Below are 17,535 nucleotides of genomic sequence, written 5' to 3' on the forward strand. Positions count from 1 at the left end.
ATGGGTTAAAGCGAGGCCACAGTTACAGACTCACTGCATTCTGGAAAACCGCAGACATCTTTGTCAGGTCAGGAAGCTCAGACCAATGTTTGATAACATCTTGACCCAACTGGGAACCAATGCAGGTTTAGATTCTTTGATCTGATTATGGGACATATTTCTGCTTTGAACTGTAAAAAAATGCAATTATCCTTTTACTTTTTATAACTATGGATGAAATGAAAAATTTCAATCTGGATTGTTTCTTAATAATTTAGTATTTTAGATTGTGTCAAATCATTGTGGGTTTTTTCCTAAAGTAAATAAAATTGCACTTCTTCCACTACTGCTGGCATATTGTCATTAAAAATAATTTATAGAGGACCTTTGGATTAACGCCTCATTAATGCAAATAAAACGAAGGTCAAAAATGTATTACACATCAGGCTGGACCTCCATCAGACTCTGATGGGTTTGATGCCCAGTGTCTACCTCTCATCCAGTGCATAATGGGATAGGACTCATGCCCCCCCCCCCCCCCCCCCAACCTTAAACACAATAAGAAGGTAAGCAGAAGGTGGTTATTTGATTTGTCAAACCTTGTTATATTGCTAATTGGACTCCAGCTTGAAATGATGGCGTTTGAAGGATTTCACTTGTGTGGAGTTCCGTGTGTTTTAATGACTCATGTATGATGGAATTCTGTTTTATAGCCTGAAAGGCATTTCTCAGGAAACAGTTTGGGAGAGAAGACATTTGATCCAAGCTCAAATGAGTTCATCAGCACAATATCTGCAATCTGAGTCAGAAACCCATTTCAGTTGTCCTGTTTTTTGATACAGATTGATGTCACCGTGCAAAGTCAAACATGCTCTGAAGCTCCTCATAACGGGAATACAAACAATCGTGCCAGGGCATCTGTTTTTTCTCTTAGTTTGATGGATGTCGGTGGAAGACATAGACAGGAACTCAGATCCCCAAAAGACACTCCTATAAAAAACATCCGACCTCTCTGGATAATCACTATTCTGAGTTCTAAGAAACTTTCACAGCAGCTCGGTAGAAGGAAGACCGGATCAACAGACAAGCATCAAAAAGACAGCAGGAATTTCTTTTTCGGAAATTTGCCACTAAATTTCTTAGTTGAAAATTGGAATTAGAAGACAAAAGAAATTTGTAGTAAACATGAAGCAACCACCAGCAAACATTTAGCTTAGCATAAAGACAATCAGCAAGCACTTTTCACATACCTGGAACCGCTTGAAGACCGTAACTGGTGCTGTTGACCTTAAAGCGATCAGGTTGAACCTTCATGTTTGGACACAGGACATCTGAGGTAGAGAAAGGCAGAAACCTTTGTGAATTTTAGAAGAAGAAAATGTGTGATCTGAATAGCACTCGCAGACAGAACTCCCTCCATCCCTCCCCCTGTTTATTTTTTGGAAAATAAGGTCTGAAGTTTATGTAACTTTTGCAAAATCCGGAATGTTTTCATGAAAAATGCAGACGCATGTGTTGTCTTGTATCTATCATCTTATTTGGGGTGGGGGTTGGATCAAACTTCTGAAGTAGAAGTCTCAAAATCCTGAAAGGAATATGATTTGGCAATAAAGGGTTAAAAAGTATCAGCTCATATAAATTACTAGTAACAAATATTTTTTTTTCCCCCTTAGAGGTGGTGACGAGTTCATGATTCTCTCGTTGCATTGTTTTTGTATTTTGTTTCCTGCAGTTAGCAGATAGATGTCAGTGTCCAAAGGCAGGTTTAACACTTCACTTCACCAGACTGAGATGTCAATAGAGGATAGATGGCTGAAAGCTAGGACAGATTTATTGGCCCCCTAATAGATCTTTTCACTGACAGCATGAGGTCAGAATTTTACTTTAGCCAATTGCCTGCCAGTGTCTGTTCTACCTTTGTGTGTAGCAGTGATCTGGAATGCTAACAAACTAAACAGATGCCTGTTATTCTCATGGCCCCATTATTTGCTACTTGTGATCATTTCCTGTCTCTCTATTTATTTTTGTCTGAATATTAATATCCCTCTTAGTTGAGCCGAGCAATGAACAGATAACCTGTAGCTCATGTTCAGTAATGATTTAGAACAGTTTGGTGACCTCTTGACCAATCAGGACTACTTTTTCTTAATGTTGTGTTGATAATTAAAACTATTAAAATTATTTATATCTGCAAGTGCTGTCAATAAGTGTTTTACAAATAGTTTGTCCTCAGATGTGCATGTCAGCAGTTAAATATTTCCCTCTTAGTGTTTTAAAAGTGTTATTCTATTCCAGCTGAAGATCTCAGAGAAGGTAGTTGTTCCTTATTGTGAGAGCCAGCAGGTCTACCAAGAAATAGCCACTCTGTGAGTGAAGGTACGTCAGTGCTTTTTATAGATTCTGTCGTTGCTCTGCTGTGAGGCTGAGCATGCTGGATAACTGAGCTGCTCCCTGCACTTGTGGCCCTGAAGCTATAATTTAGGGACATGGCTTTGAGTTAAAATTGAACCAATGTAAAACCTGCCTTTGGAAAGAAATGTTTTACTCAGGTTATCCTTACAGCCACCAGTCTTTATTATTGTGACTTGTGTTAGCCGTCATATTATTTTTTTTACGTTATAGCTGCTAGAAATTAGCTTCCATACCCGTTTTCTGTAATGCAGTAATCATACAGGTGGGTTTTAAGTGAAGCCACACACAAAATCAATAGAGTGCACTTTTAAAACTACAGATTTAAATATAAGATGAAAGACGGACTCACTTGAAACTAGAGCTATAATTTCTGGGTGAAAATAACCGTTGCTCAGTGAGCCAGATGTGCTGACCACTGATATACTTGGAGACTCACTCGCGGAGATTTTAGAAAGTAAATGTAGTCTTTGGATAACACGACACAGTGATGTGCTCTGATCATGCATGTTTGCACATTTTATTATGTTACCTACATTATTGGTTGACAGATTGTAATCTATGGAGTCAAGCAAGTTCAAAGTTCAGTAGCAACCCTTCGTGTTGCATCAGTATCACTCTGCAAGGTGATATCCCACCTAGGAGAATGAATGAATTCTTCATTCATTCATTCTTCAGTCAGGTTATTTACATCCAGATTTACAGAGAGATGAATTAATGATCCTCATCTGATGGGGTGTTAAGATCTGGAGTGCACAGCATTCATCCTTGTGAAAACACTAACACCCAGATCCTTCTCTACACAGCTCACGGACAACATAATGCTATTACTTTAATGCAAAGGCAATTTTATCGAATTCATTTGGCTAAGTAAGCTGCTTTCTCTGCACCATAGTGGAAAATCCGCTGAGGTTAGCATAAGACAGACTTTCTAGTGCTAAACACCTCTGCAAAAAAGCAGCAGTCAAAAAGGCAGCTACACCACAGAAATGTATTGGTTAGAGAACTGTCATTTGTAGGCCAACTTCTGCAACAGCCCCCCTCACATGTTTCACATCCAATCACAAAGAAGCCACAATAGCACTGCGTGCATGTGCAGCAGCTCTTTGTGGTTCGGGCGGGGTGTGGTGGTCGGGGTCTTTCCTCCCTGTGGTGTTTAAAGGGTAAAAAGGGGTCTAATTTGATTAAGTACATGTTCAGGGTGAGGTAAGATCTTCAAAGTGAGGCTTCAATCAGAAGGCATGCAGTGTGAGCGATGCGTCGGCACTTAGTCTGACGGCTGACTTACTCTCACACAGCCTCCTCCTCAGCCTGCCTCTGATCTTGTCGATGGCGTTAAAGTCCGTCACATGGAAGACGTGGGCATTCTTTGGCTCGGCTGCAATCTCCTCCAGCTCCACCTTCAGTGCCTCCCCAATGCCCACAGCAAACATCCTTATGCCAGCTTTGGCAGCTGCCTTCGAGGGTTCCAGAACATAATCCTGGCTTCGGCCATCTGTGAGGAGAATGGCCACCCTCTGAATGCCCCTGGCTGTGGGTCTCGCTCCACTCCGCTCTGTGAAGATGTTGGTGGTGGTGTAGCTAATAGCATCTCCAGTCATTGTATTCCCCCCCAGGTAGTGTATGTTACGTGCAGCCCGCTTCACTTCCTCCAGGGTTCTGTATCTGCCCAGGTTGAACTCAATGGTGGGTCTGTCACTGTAGCGAACAACAGCGACTCTCGTTTTGTCAGGCGCCACGTCGAAAGACTCGACAATGTTTGCCACCCATTGCCTGATCTTCTCAAAATTGTCCTTTCCAACACTGGATGAGGTATCCAGGATAAACGCCAAGTCATAGTGGACGTTTTTACATCCTGTCATAAATAAATTCAGCAGGATTAAACAACATAAAACAATAATAACCAGAATCAGAATATTAAATTTGATACGGCCATACCTGCTCTCTGTGCTTGCACTGTCCCGTTGGAGAGACTCAAAGCCAGGATAACAAAGACCAAGGTGACCCTGAATCCCAGTCGAAATTCCATCTCAGCCTCGGTTTGGAATTGCCCTGTTTAAGTTATTACCACCATCAAGCTGGTCAAGCTGTGGACAGGTTAGTCAAAACATCGAGAATTCACATGTAGTGTGATTGAAGTTAATCAGTGAGCATGTTTTATAATACAATAAATATAAACCCAGAGAAAACGGGACTCACTCAATGTTGGCGTATATTTTTTCTCAGTGTCATGACGATCCAGAAAAGTTGAATCTGAAGAAGATTGATTTCTATTTCTGGTTTAAGGTGTTTCATCTTCACTCTTTGCTCTCTGCATCACAAGATGCCCCATCGGGCCAACTAACCACTTTGCCTGCAAATCTGCTATAAGAACAATAATAACTTTTGACTCTAATATTAAGGTGAGACCTGAAGGGCTGTCAGTATTTTAGCGGCCTCAGAAGATTTTAAATATCTGTACTCCCAACCTGCCAGTTAAAACTGAAGAAGCCCTTTGGATAAGATGGGAAACATCTTCAAATCTCTAACAGAAGTCCGGCTGCTTCAGATTCAACCTTCAAGGATTGCACTCACCAAAGGTTTTCTGAACTAACTGCTCAACAGTTTTACACGGTATCTGCCCAGGTGTCAGTGCAGTTTGTTGGTGTTGCACTACATGCATTCTGCACACTGAGGTTTCAAAGTTTGAATTTAAGTCTGATAGCTCTGCTTTTTAAATGGGGCTGTCAAAGGTTGTGATGTAATAATTCGATCTCCCAGAATAGAACACCTCAGCCTGTCTCTGTTTCTGTTGTGCCTGGATGACACTGACATGAAACACGTTATAAACACAAAACTATTCTTTCCCTTATTGCCCACCAGTGGTTGTGATGCCTGCCATTAGGGCAGATGTGTGACTGGCTATAGACATAACATCCTGACTGTGTGATAGTGTGTGTGTGTGTGTGTGTGTGGTGTGTGTGGTGTGTGTGGTGTGTGTGTGTGTGTGAGGGGGATCACACTGGAAGATTGAGGAAAGTCTGAGTTATAAACAATGTGGGAGTTTGGACAAGTCCTTTACCATCTTTCAACAGAGTTCTCTTCCCATTCATTTAATCTGTTTATTTTGAATATTGTTTCTGGACATTTTTAATATTTCTTAAATATGAAGTGCAACCTGTGAGATGAATTAATTTATCCCAATACTGGGCGTCAGATGACTTACCCAGCTTGCGCTCAAATGCCTTGGAGATGTGGAAATTGGACATATAAATAATATTCCTGAGTGATTTCCAGCACAACCCTCATAAAAGAGTTCATCATTTTCACTTGTTGCCTCTTTGACTCACTGAACAAAAAAATGCTTAATTCAGGGACTCTAGCTGTCTTTCGCGTTGTGCTAAGCTAAAAGGCAGATTCCCTTTGTTCAGCAGACAGATGAATGTTATTTCATTAGAGACTTGAATATAATAATAATAAGGGTATTTCCAAGTTAATTAAAAGGAAAGTTAAAGTTAAATTAAAAAGTTCCACCTTGCAATGCAGTGTACAATGATTAACTTCAACATGCTGATTGATTGCAATATTTGTAAGGATAAATATATTCCAGACTTATATGACTATAAAAGTCAGGGGAATTTGGAGCCATAAATGAAGCATAAGTGGTGTGATTAAGTAATTGTATAATTTTATTTTTAATAAAAAAGGAATTTGTGCAAGTTATTGTGGAGAGATGTAAATTTAAAGCAGTTTTTGCACGACTGTGGCTTGACCTGTACTGCCCGGAAAATAAAGAGGGCATTATTTACTGCGAGGGCAAAACAAGTTCTCATATCTGATTCTGCTTTAGGTCATTTCCACTACTTGGATTTTGCTGGTGCTAATCATGAGGGAAGCTTAATCATTCTAATTGCCCCAATTATTATGCATTTAAAACCCGATAAATTCAGCCCAGCCAAGCTTCAAGGAAAGAAAAAAAATCTGCAAGCATATGAAGGCAGTTGAGTATGATTTCTTTCTAGGTACCGTCCTACAACATTTTCTATATCCAAGGTAATTTTTAAATGTAAGGTGGTTTCCCTTTGTCAACATCTGCACTTGAGACCAGATTTCTTAAACCATCAGGCCCGTCTCCACTTCCTCTCTCAATGGTAAACCTAGGACGACTGTGCTGTGTTGATGTCTATAACAGAAGCACCGCGTTCATCATTTCCAACATATAAAGAAAAAAATGTATTTTCCCTTCAGCAACCCAAGAATAAAAGAAAAAAACATCATCTGGAAACAACAACAACAAAAACTCGCCAGGACAAATCAATATTTGATCTTTAGATGGAGATAAAACTGACAGATGGATGACTTTTTTTATGTTTTTATTTCTTACCTGGCCTGTCACTCTGTCGCTGTTACTGAGGTCTCTCTCTCTTTCTCTCTGACTCACAGCCTGAATCAGCGCCACAGGAGAATCATCATCAAGTGTCTATAATCCGGAATATTTCCACTGCATGTGTCAAAAATTAAAATAAGATTATATAATCCAGGGAAACAATCCAGTGTACCGTGTTGTTAAGAAGTGAGGTGATCTTGAGAAACCTTGATGAGTGGATAGAGTAGGAGGGAACTATGTGAGGGGAAAGTGTAGAGTTTCACTGGGGGATGAAGCTACTTCTGCTGTTCCTGACTGGGCTGCTCTCACACATAGAAAAAAGTGTCTGAGAGGCACGGCCAATTATAGACCCAACATTCGGGATATTTTTGTCCCTTTTTTCCTCTTCTTTTTTGCTGCACTGATGTGAAGCTTTGCCCTCAAAGTAAAGGCACAGCTTCTTGTATCCTGCCTCCAGTGGAGCCGCCCTGGGACTGTTGCTGGGCCGGGCCGGGCCAGGCCGGGCCAGGCCGCGTTGGCTTCAACCAGCCACACACTTTTGGTGAAAGGTTGTATTTAAGTTTGGGAAATGATTACAGAACACACAGTGCTTGAAGATTTGTGGTAAATGCATGATCTGTAATGTGCTACTTTGACATGACTACATCAGGTCAGGCCACACATCTATAGTTTAAAAAAAATAATTTAGCATGTAACACTAAATTATAAAGTATATGTATATATATATATATTAATGGTGGTATTGCCTCAGTGTTTCTTCCTTGCTCTCATTCTTACTTGGTGATTTGAATTTTACTTCCCTCCACTTTTCACTTGTAGTCAGATTGTAAACATATATTATTTATACTTTATATTCTTCTTATAATTTTCCAATTAAACACAGATAATGGAAGATAATTCATAGGATACACATTGTACGTGAAAACAGAGTAAATGTCACACTCAAAATCAAAGTGTGAATTAATACACACATTCAGTGGGACGCAGAAATTCCTATTCCAGTATATCCTAATGTTTTCTGTTTCAGACATCCTTCCTGGTCGTCAAGTGACCTGATGCTGGAAACTCTCGGGTTAATATTTTCTTCCTTAAAATCCTTCGACGATTTTAAAAAACCAGGCGTAGACTTCAGGCACGTTCTCACAGCCTCAATATTTGAACATAGTGATCACAACAAACAAGTTATCAATTGCTTCCATCTTAAATCCAATGGAAGTGAGTGCGGGCCATACTGTGTATCGGCTCTGTGTGAAATGGATGGGCAGTTGGCTGACGCTCCGGGGCAGATGCACTGCATGAGTAATGGTGTCAGTCAGAGGAACTGTCTGTCGCCTCATGTGAGAGGACTAAGGAGCTGAGCGTGAGGCTGCAGGCGCCGTGTAGCGCAGAAGAATGCCATCGGTCATGTGACTGACAGCTAGCTTTTAGCTGCCCTGCTAAAATATGTTCAAAGTATGAATATGAGATTTTAACAATGTGCTTGTACTGAAACTGGATCTGTGACTCAAACCTGTGTTTTCTTTTTACATGGATAAAAAAAATCAATTTGTGGTGCAACATACTTGCATGATACATCACCAAATGATTGGTACATTTTTTTTTTATAACAGGATTATTAAAATATGGGAAATACAGTATGATATCTTGGATGTGAAATTAATAAAAACAAATAATAAATACAGATGGAAAGCCTTGTCCTATTTTATTCTGGTTTTGAAATACAGACCGTGTGGATTACGTGAGCTGGTTTGATAAATAGCTCCAAGTGATGCCACTTGAGTCAGCATCTGTCGGGGCTGAAAATGAGTGAGAGAATTAGTTTATGTATCAGGAGATGAAAATAAATTATCTTGCCGGGGCCTCTTTAGTTCGCTCGTCATCTATCATGCTATCACAACATGGATACAAATCTTTTCTGACAGCAGTAATCTGTTTTCAGTGAAAAAGAGGAACTTGATAAATCTATCGTACCTGACGAACCACAGGGAAAGTCAGGAACTGTCTGATTTTTTTTTTGGCCGACAAAATGCTTGAAACCAACAGAGGACAAGAACATGACACAAGATTAGCCCAATAATAGCTCAATCGCTACTGGATCTGTTAACCATTTGCTACCATGCTATATAAATTTTACATGGTAAAAGCATTTTAAATTCACCATTTCAATGTTTTAACACTAGCATTAATCCTTTCATTGATATTCAACAGCCAAGAATACATTTTTTATGCTTCTTTCGCCAACTTTCACGCCGGCTTTGATCTTGGGGTCGATGGAAACGTTTCCTGAATTCAAACCAAGTGCTATCGTCTGTGAAAGAGTAAGAAAAGATTGTTCCAAACTACCTTTCATTTCCACAAAGGGTGATATTTGACATTCCAGATTTGTAATGTAAATTTGTCTCGGCAGCACCTAACAGGTGTTCATTTCTTTAACCGACAGACGGAAGGGGAAACTTTCATCTTCATCGGTGAAGTCTAGCGTGGGAAGAAAAGTGAGGAGGAGGAAAGCAGACAAGAGGCTGAAGCATTTGATGAGAATAAATTGACTGACTAATCAGTGAGTGAATTTATAGAGATCTATTTAAGGTCAAACGAAGCACTGGCCGACATCCAGAGTGCAGTGCATTGTGGGTGAAAGAGGAGGCCTATCAATTGAGAATTAGAAAACAATGCTGATGCACGCTTCAAGTCCAATTGTGGTACAGCCGATAAAATTACTAAACTCCTTAAGAGAAGTGGAGGCATTTTGAACTTTGTTTTATTGAAATTAAATTCAAAGTTACATGGGTTTTTTTAATCATTTTTAACACAAACGCATGGTTTCACTGATAAAAGTTGTGTTTAATAATCACTTAATTATAAAATAACATTCACTGACTGCAGCTCGCTCAGAAAAGTTCACCTCAAACTTTGTATTTTAGACAAATATCTGATCTATTTCCCCTTTTTGGATCATCACCATCGATTGTGACTCTCCCAGAGGCAGAAGTAATTGAAGCGATGCATCGTCTGACCTGAGGAGTAATTTTTGGAAACGGGACAATCCATAACTTAGAGCAATGACCTGGTGTGCACTTTTATTAAAGGCTTCTCATTTATTGATTTGTTTCCTATTTTGGGAGCACAAGAGAAAGTGCACCAGACCATTAATGAGGCTTTTGCTTTGTGCCAGCAAAATCTGCTACATTGTAGCTTTCCTAAGAGAGTTTACTGTAATACCTTGTATGATTAATTTCATTTGATTAAAGCATGGATGAATAATCTATTGCAAATAATATATCTCTATTATGTTCTTCATTTTCCTTTTCTGTAGAAAGAACAATTTGAGTTATTAGACTCATAAGATTCTTCAACTCTTACAATGGTACAAATTTAGAAAGCATTTTCTGATTTCTACATATTTTACACCTGCTGAGAAAGAAAAATGCCCCTGTATCCTTGTTTAATACAAATTAAGCTCCATCTTGGGACTGAAGCATGCTTCTGGTGGGTTTCTTTGTGAAACAAGTACATTTGTGAGTGCAAAAACATTTCGTAATGTTCTGGAAGATCCTATTTAATTACAGTTGGATGCGTTCAAGAAGGGATGCGTAATCATACTTTGTGACCAAGGCTTTTTTTTTTCTTTTTAATCTCAAATTAGAAGCAATTGGTTTAACACCATTTGGGAGACGCTCACTGCTTCCACCTTCAGCCGACCGTCCATTCCAAATGCATCTTACAGACTGCTGGCTGGTTGTGATGGCTTGTCTTTATTATATTTCCATACTCCAGGGAGGCTGCAGTGGCTTCTTGATGCCTTTCCCAGTATATTACTGCCCCCCCCCCCCTTTGCCTCGGACACCTTGCGACGGCTCGCCTCCACTTCTAGGCATTGTGCTCTCCTCAGCCTCAATCGTCTCTTCCCCATCTCCTGCTGGAGGGTGCTGGGGTCTTGACGTACACTCTCGGCAGCAGATGCGGTGGGAGAAATGAAAGGAGGGGCAGGCCGGCCGCACAAAGGAGCTGGAGTGCCTCGACACACCACCTCTCGATGGGAGTCCCTGTTCGAATCTGTGGGTTTGGACGGTGTCAGCTGAGGTCTTGAGGATTTGCGTTGGGCTTTGAGTAGTTCTGCAGAAGCCAAAGGGTGTACTGTTGCTTTCAATGGTCTCTGTCTCGCACAGGAATTCGCCATCTTTGTACCGCCCTCATTCACTGTCCCATCTGGCTTACAGGAGGCCGGTTTGGCATCTTGCTGTATGAACTTCAATTTTTGTCTCTGAGCCTCTCTCACTTCCTCTGACAGCTCCAGGGGAGCGAGCGTCAGAGGGCGTCGGACTCGCTGACTCCCAGGCTCCCTCTCCAGGTGAGGCCCGGGTGGCTTGAGCAGCAAGTCCGACTGTGCCACGCCCTCCTGGGTCAGTGAGCAGGCCGAAGGGCGACCCGCTGCCTCTTTTCCATGTGTAGCTGAGAGATGGAGGCCAGGTGGTTCTGAATTGCAGCCATTTTTAGCTGCCAGTCTGGGGTTTTGACCATTCAGATGCAACATGGTATTTTTAAGTCGGGCGGTCAACATTTCTTGCCGCTGTGGAGGCGCCTGAACAAAGGAGACATCGGTGACTCATAAAAATCAGAACTAAAATGACCAGGTATCTTGTTGGAACCTATTCCATCTTTTAAATGCTGTACGCTAAACCATGACAGTTTAACAATTTACAATATAGACAGTCTATATCGAAATGTTTAATTTGAGCATTTCTTTGTAAAATGACATATTGTATCAAGGCTTTAGGGTTCTTTAATTCCTCACAAAGGCCCTGCCAGAGATTATTTGACGATACTTGCAGCATCTGAACAACTGCCCTTTTATTAACAGCTGGTTTATTTCTACCACAGCTTTCGATAAATGGAGAAACTCATATCTTGCTAACATTTAGAACTGCAGACTTAATTGCGAATTTCAAATGAGTGAGCCATCGGTAAAGGATCACAGGCTTCTTAGGGTGTAAATACATTGTCTGGCATTATGACTATTGTGTCTTCACTTACACGTACGTATATATCCTCCACTGGTAGCCAAGATTCTGACTTTGAACAGCAGTTTTGAAACTGGTTCAGCGAAAGCGCACGACACAATTTAAAGATTAAAAATGTTTTCCAATCGATATTCAGCTTGAAGTCTAGTTTTAACATCAAGCTGCTGCACAATCCGGCTGCATTTTAATCCTTGCTGTAAAACCATTTTTAAACGAGTCTTTGTTTCTTTGCCATCATATACTCACAGATTTAGAAAATATCTCTGGCTTTCATTTTACGCGAATCACTTCTCGAAGCACCGTCGTTCATCTTCTTGACCTCCCTGTTTGTTTGGTCCATGTCCCCTGGGACAAGGGTTTTAGCAGCCATAATGTGATTACCGGTAAGTAGATTAGGGTCAGAGTTTTCTCTGATGGCCCCCAGCTTGGTAGACAGCATGTGCGCACATGGGAAGGTCTTGTTGTCATGTGTTTGTTTTCATCATATGTGACTTTACTTTATATTGCTATAAAAGTAATGTTAACAAAAAATGAAGTCGGGCTGAGAAGCACTATTTATATCCCACTAGATGGTGCCAGACCTCCTCTGCGTATAATCAGGAACAGTTGGTGTAAAAAACAATGTTGCCAGAAGTTATCGCAACAAGCCGTGTTGCATTCATACGTAGTTGGAGAAATGTTACTGAAAGTTATTCTCACTCAGCCTGAATTTCAGAAACCCCTCAAATGTCCCAAAACAAGCACAAGTCAAAAGTGTCCCTTTACAAAGACATGCAAAAGTGAATTAAGAACATTAATTTGCAGCAGCACATTTATAGTGTTATAGCCTGCCATATGAAATGCATTTATATTTCAAATGCTTATTTTTGAACAAAATTATGAGATTAATCCTGGATTATTATATATATTTTTTTAATTGTCTGGAATCAAAGCCACAAATGAGATATGTCAATGAGCAGTGTTATAGAATGATTTTAAACCTTCAAACTACATAAATAAAAGTGATTACAAAAAAATGATGTATCTCAGTGGCGGTGGGGGAAAGTCTCTCCGTTAAACTTGCATCAAATTGTGTCCAAGTCCAGGCTCGGGTGAGAGTTGTCCGGGTAAATATATTCAGACAGGCCAGATATGAACATGATGTGATGTGTATTGCCTGCAGAAATATCTGCAGAGCTTAATGACGTTCAGACAGCTGCTTGTTTTAAATGTCCGCCCGTCATTCCGTTGTCAGCCTCATTCATCATATTTAGAGACAGGCGGCTTCAAAGTGTTCCTGCGATGGATGAGGCTCGTATTAGTGGGCAGTTGTGCCTCCTACGGCAGATCCGTTTTTCATCAGACTCAATCATTGCTGAAAATCTCCCGTCTTCCACTGTCTTGCTCGTTTACTTAGGGCACCAGAAAAGGAATCGTGTCGGAAACTGCTTATTGCAAAGCTCCATCATATTGTTGGTATGAAGATGGTCCCCCTGCAGAACAACATGGCTGCACTTACATTTTATTTAAGATGCAAAATTACAGGCTTGACTCTAAGAAATGGCCTTAACGCCTCTCTGCCACTGTTCTTATTGTGTCGTCTTCTGCGTTGCCTGACGTTCACAGCTGACAGTGTAATTACTGCAGTGTGGGAAGGGATAAAAAGGGATGTTGCCTGCTCATTCTCCCACCGACTGATCATCCAGCTGCACTGCATGGACCATTCGCAGAGGAGAAGGCGGCATCTGGACAGCAAAGATTCCTTTTAAGCCAAATTCTGCCATAATGTGTAATTCCTGGTATTCTATGATACAGGGTTGCTCCGGAATTGGTTTTTGAAGAAGACTAATTTCCCAATATGTGCAGTATTTGTTGCACAAAGGAAACACAAAATTTCACTAATTTAGCGACTTGCTGTCGCTAAATTTTAAGAATGTTCACTTGCAGTGTTATCTAGATAATACGTACTGCGTATTATATACTTCACTTCACTTCACTTTTATTGTTTATTGCTTGTTTTTAACTTTACATTGAATGGTATTTATTTAGGTTATCTTCCTCTTGAAACGTGTTTAGTTCAGAGTGTTTGTATTCATCAGTAGATAGTCCTGGCTTGAAAACCATACTTATCTACCATTGACTTTAAACCTGGAAACATTAGTGAAAATGGAATATTTGTCAATGAAATACTCCAGGATGATTTATTTTCTGTTTGCTTTTATATTGCTCATTGATTTCTTGAACTCTGCTTGGATAAATGCATGGGTTTCTTTGTCTGCCCTGTTGATCCTCTTTTCTGCTTTAAAATGTGCTGCAGAAATGATTTCTCTTTGATTCAGCCGAAACGATGACAAAAATGCACTTTGAGTTTGTTCGGTGAAACTATAGTTCATTTGTGAAAATGACGTACAGCTATTTTAGAACGCGATGAAGGAGTGATGCTATTGCACAGGCCTCAATGTTACTGTTTTTAACAAATAACAACTAATTAGTAAATAAATAAGTTGTCAGTGGAGCAGCTGGATAATTAAGTTAGCCTCCAAGAAGAAGACAGAGGATTTCAAAAGGAGGCTCATCATTTTTATTCAAGTGTGTTATGGCTTCACCCAGGCCATGGGAACCCAGTGAGTCACACTCACACCAAATCATGCACACACACTCACCAAGGAGAGAAACAAAATGCGAAAAAATATGTAATTATTTTCTGTATTCTAAACATTCTCCTCTGTGTTGAAAAGTTAGGAAACGCTTATGGGAGTGTTCTTTACTGACATCAGTTTAAAATTGAGACCAATTAAACCATCATACCACATGGATGCAAATGAGATGGGAAATAATCTCCTGTAAGGATTACGATACATGGCTTTTTTTTTTTTGTTCATCAGACCCACAGAAGAACCTATCGCAAATGATATTTCACAAGTAGTTATGGAACACAACCTTTATATTATATTGTATTACACAGATTGTAGTGCAAGTTTTGTCTCTGTCAAAGGAAACATAGCACTATTGACAGAGCGATGGCCTGCGCATACTGCCACATGCAGTGAAGCCAAGCACAGCTACATAAGAAATGCTTTTTTTTTCAAACGACAGCTTTGAGCCATCAGGATTGGATTCACCTTTGTGCCATTTAATGCCATGTGGCAGGGAACCAAGAGGAAAAACAACAACATTTCACGCAGTTACTCTGTTGTTTCTCTGTGCCACCTGTGTTATAGAGTAACATTCAGTCAAGGACCATCAATAAGTTATGTAGCATGATGGCAGACACATCTGAGTAATATATGTGTGTGTGTGTGTGTGTTTGTGTGGGAAGGATATGGAAAACAATCTGACTTGGATCTCATGAAAAACAAACGAGCTCATCTGTGTGCGGCTGCCTTTAAAAAAAACCCGATCCATTATGGCTGATACATTCCCCCAAAATGAAGCTTGGAAAGGTTTGAGTGTGAACTGAACGGAAAGCAGATGACACTTATTGTGTGTGAATATCAGTACAAAACATGGATAATTCCACCACATTAAAACTCTAGTCTAATTTTTTGCACTTTTGTTCATAATTCTTGATTAAAATTCATTTATTAATTTTCCGAACCGCTTTGTCCATTACTGGGTCGGGGGGGGGATGTGCCGGAGCCTACCCCAGCAGTCAACGGGCAAGAGGCGGGGTACACACTGGACAAACCGCTAGTTCATCACAGGGCCACATACAGGCAGACAATCAATCACACACAGACTCACACCTATGGGCAATTTAGTGTAACCAATTTGCCTAATTCACATATTTTTGGTGGCGGGAGCAACCCGGAGAATTATGTATTGATTCATTGTTGCTAGGGTAAGGGTCTGTCTGCTTTCTTCTCAGCCACACTTCCATAATCTTCCATTATGTTTGCTAAAGCACAAACAGATCCTCAGCCACCGTATTTAACTGTACCCACGTCAACAGAAACACCGACCACTGTTTCTCCAAGGCACGTATGCTGCTGTGTAAAAATACATATATGCATCTCAGCCGCTAAAAGGCCTTCTTATTCCAAAGGTTGTTATAAACATATTGTACAGGGAAGTTAGACAAATCTTATAGTTCCAATAATGAAATAATGCTTTTAGGGTTAATTTCAGACTCCACGCCTGGTTAGATTTGTGACAGATGAAGAGGATTCATGGCATTTCACAAACTGCCAAAAAAAAGGAATGCTCTTCTACCAGGGAAAATAATGGAAGTCCTGTAAAAAACAGCCAGCAAATAATTGCTATGTAGCATTTCCAGATAGGTCCAGAAATTTGGAGTAAGAATTATTGTTTCCATAAATACTGTTTTTTTTTATTTACATTTTTATTTTTATTGCGAGATAAATCTTGCTTAGGGAAATATAGTAGCTCCCAATGCCAAGAAACTTTGCTACAGTTATTACAAATAATATCTGATTAAATATACTGTACATGTAAAGCTTAAAAAAGCATTTATAAATATTTGCTTTTTAATCCTGCCAGATTTAGATTCTTGATGATTGTGAAAATGTTGTCCACACGTAGCCGGGTATATCTCCAAAAACGTAGTAGTTTTAGGTTTCAAAGTCACTGCCTGGGACCAAAACTACTCTGACGTCACATGTGCGAACCACGTTTTTACGCCGCTGATTGGTTTGGCATGTTTATGAATATGTTTAACAACGCTCTTATTCGGTTAGGTATGGATGGAGTTTTCTTTTTTTAAACAAGGTTGTGTGGGTTAAAAAAAAATCTAAGCGAAGTGGAAAGGATATTCGGTTTTAAAAAAAACGGCTACGTGTGAACGTGGTCTACAATGAAATCTGGCTTTTGGTGTACATATGTGGGCCAGGCACAGGCCAGGCCTTATTGAGATGATGCATCTCAGTGTCATTCACACTATATGTGTTGTGTACCTTGCATCGGTTGACTGATGCACTTCTGAAATTGTGTTTGTTTGTTCAAAAGTTGTGATTCATTCATTTACAGTTTGAGAAGCTTTGGAAAAGAAGCAGCTCCTGTTGTGAATCTTTCTTCAGACAAAATGCTCTTAAGATGACTAGCGTTAATTTTAGATTCTTTCCAGACTCATTGCACAAAAATGGTCTTGCCCTTATTTTTCAAAGATGTGGTCCTCATTCATTGTTTTATTCCAATACTTGAGGGAGACTTTGAGGATCATACTGATGCAATGACATTTTTTGCATCTGAGCTCTAAACTGTCCCCTCAAATTAACTCCTGTTTCTGCTGGCTTCCATGTTGATGCATTTAGCAGGTTGCCTAATGGCTCCAAAGTACATCTCAAACCTCAAGAGTTGTCAGTTTGGGTCTGCATGGTTCTCCATCAAAACAAGCAGGTTAGATCTGAGCAGGGTTTATGTGGAGGGTCAGACATGCATAATGAACTAATCAGGACTGCATTGCATATGCTTTGGTTAAAATTCCCACTGTTTATAAATTCAAAAGGAGTTATTTAATTGATATTTTGTAAAAAGAAAAATGAGAAAAAAAGTCCTTAAAGGAACAATCCACCTTCTGATCCTCTCAGATATATTGTTTCGGTTTGTATTACTCAATTTATTTAACCGAGTCGTCGGATTGCTTTCTGACAACCTGCAGCTCCAGCTCCCTCGCCAGCTAACTAACTGTCACACCCAGTAGCCTGTTTAATAAAAGTTATATCATGTCTTTATTATGAAGTGGTATGTTAAAAACGATTATAGCAAAGTAATCTCATGAGGGATTATTCATTGCTCATAAATTCAAGTTTTACACTTCGGATATTT

The 17,535-nt window shown here is 40.0% G+C and overlaps 1 protein-coding gene across 1 annotated transcript in view; it reads right to left on the reverse strand.

Annotated features, from left to right (window-relative positions):
* The window catches only part of col22a1 (collagen, type XXII, alpha 1), a 30,808-nt gene extending 26,391 nt beyond the window's left edge, over positions 1 to 4,417 (reverse strand). Inside the window, exons 1-3 of the mRNA XM_068747350.1 lie at positions 4,327 to 4,417; positions 3,677 to 4,243; positions 1,230 to 1,310 (exon numbers count right to left, since the gene is read on the reverse strand). Of these exons, the coding sequence (XP_068603451.1) occupies positions 1,230 to 1,310; positions 3,677 to 4,243; positions 4,327 to 4,417 (739 nt within the window). The remainder of the gene's footprint in view (positions 1 to 1,229; positions 1,311 to 3,676; positions 4,244 to 4,326) is intronic.
* Positions 4,418 to 17,535: the final 13,118 nt, after the last annotated feature.

The sequence above is a fragment of the Brachionichthys hirsutus genome, chromosome 13 (assembly GCF_040956055.1).
Source record: "Brachionichthys hirsutus isolate HB-005 chromosome 13, CSIRO-AGI_Bhir_v1, whole genome shotgun sequence".
Taxonomy (NCBI): domain Eukaryota; kingdom Metazoa; phylum Chordata; class Actinopteri; order Lophiiformes; family Brachionichthyidae; genus Brachionichthys; species Brachionichthys hirsutus.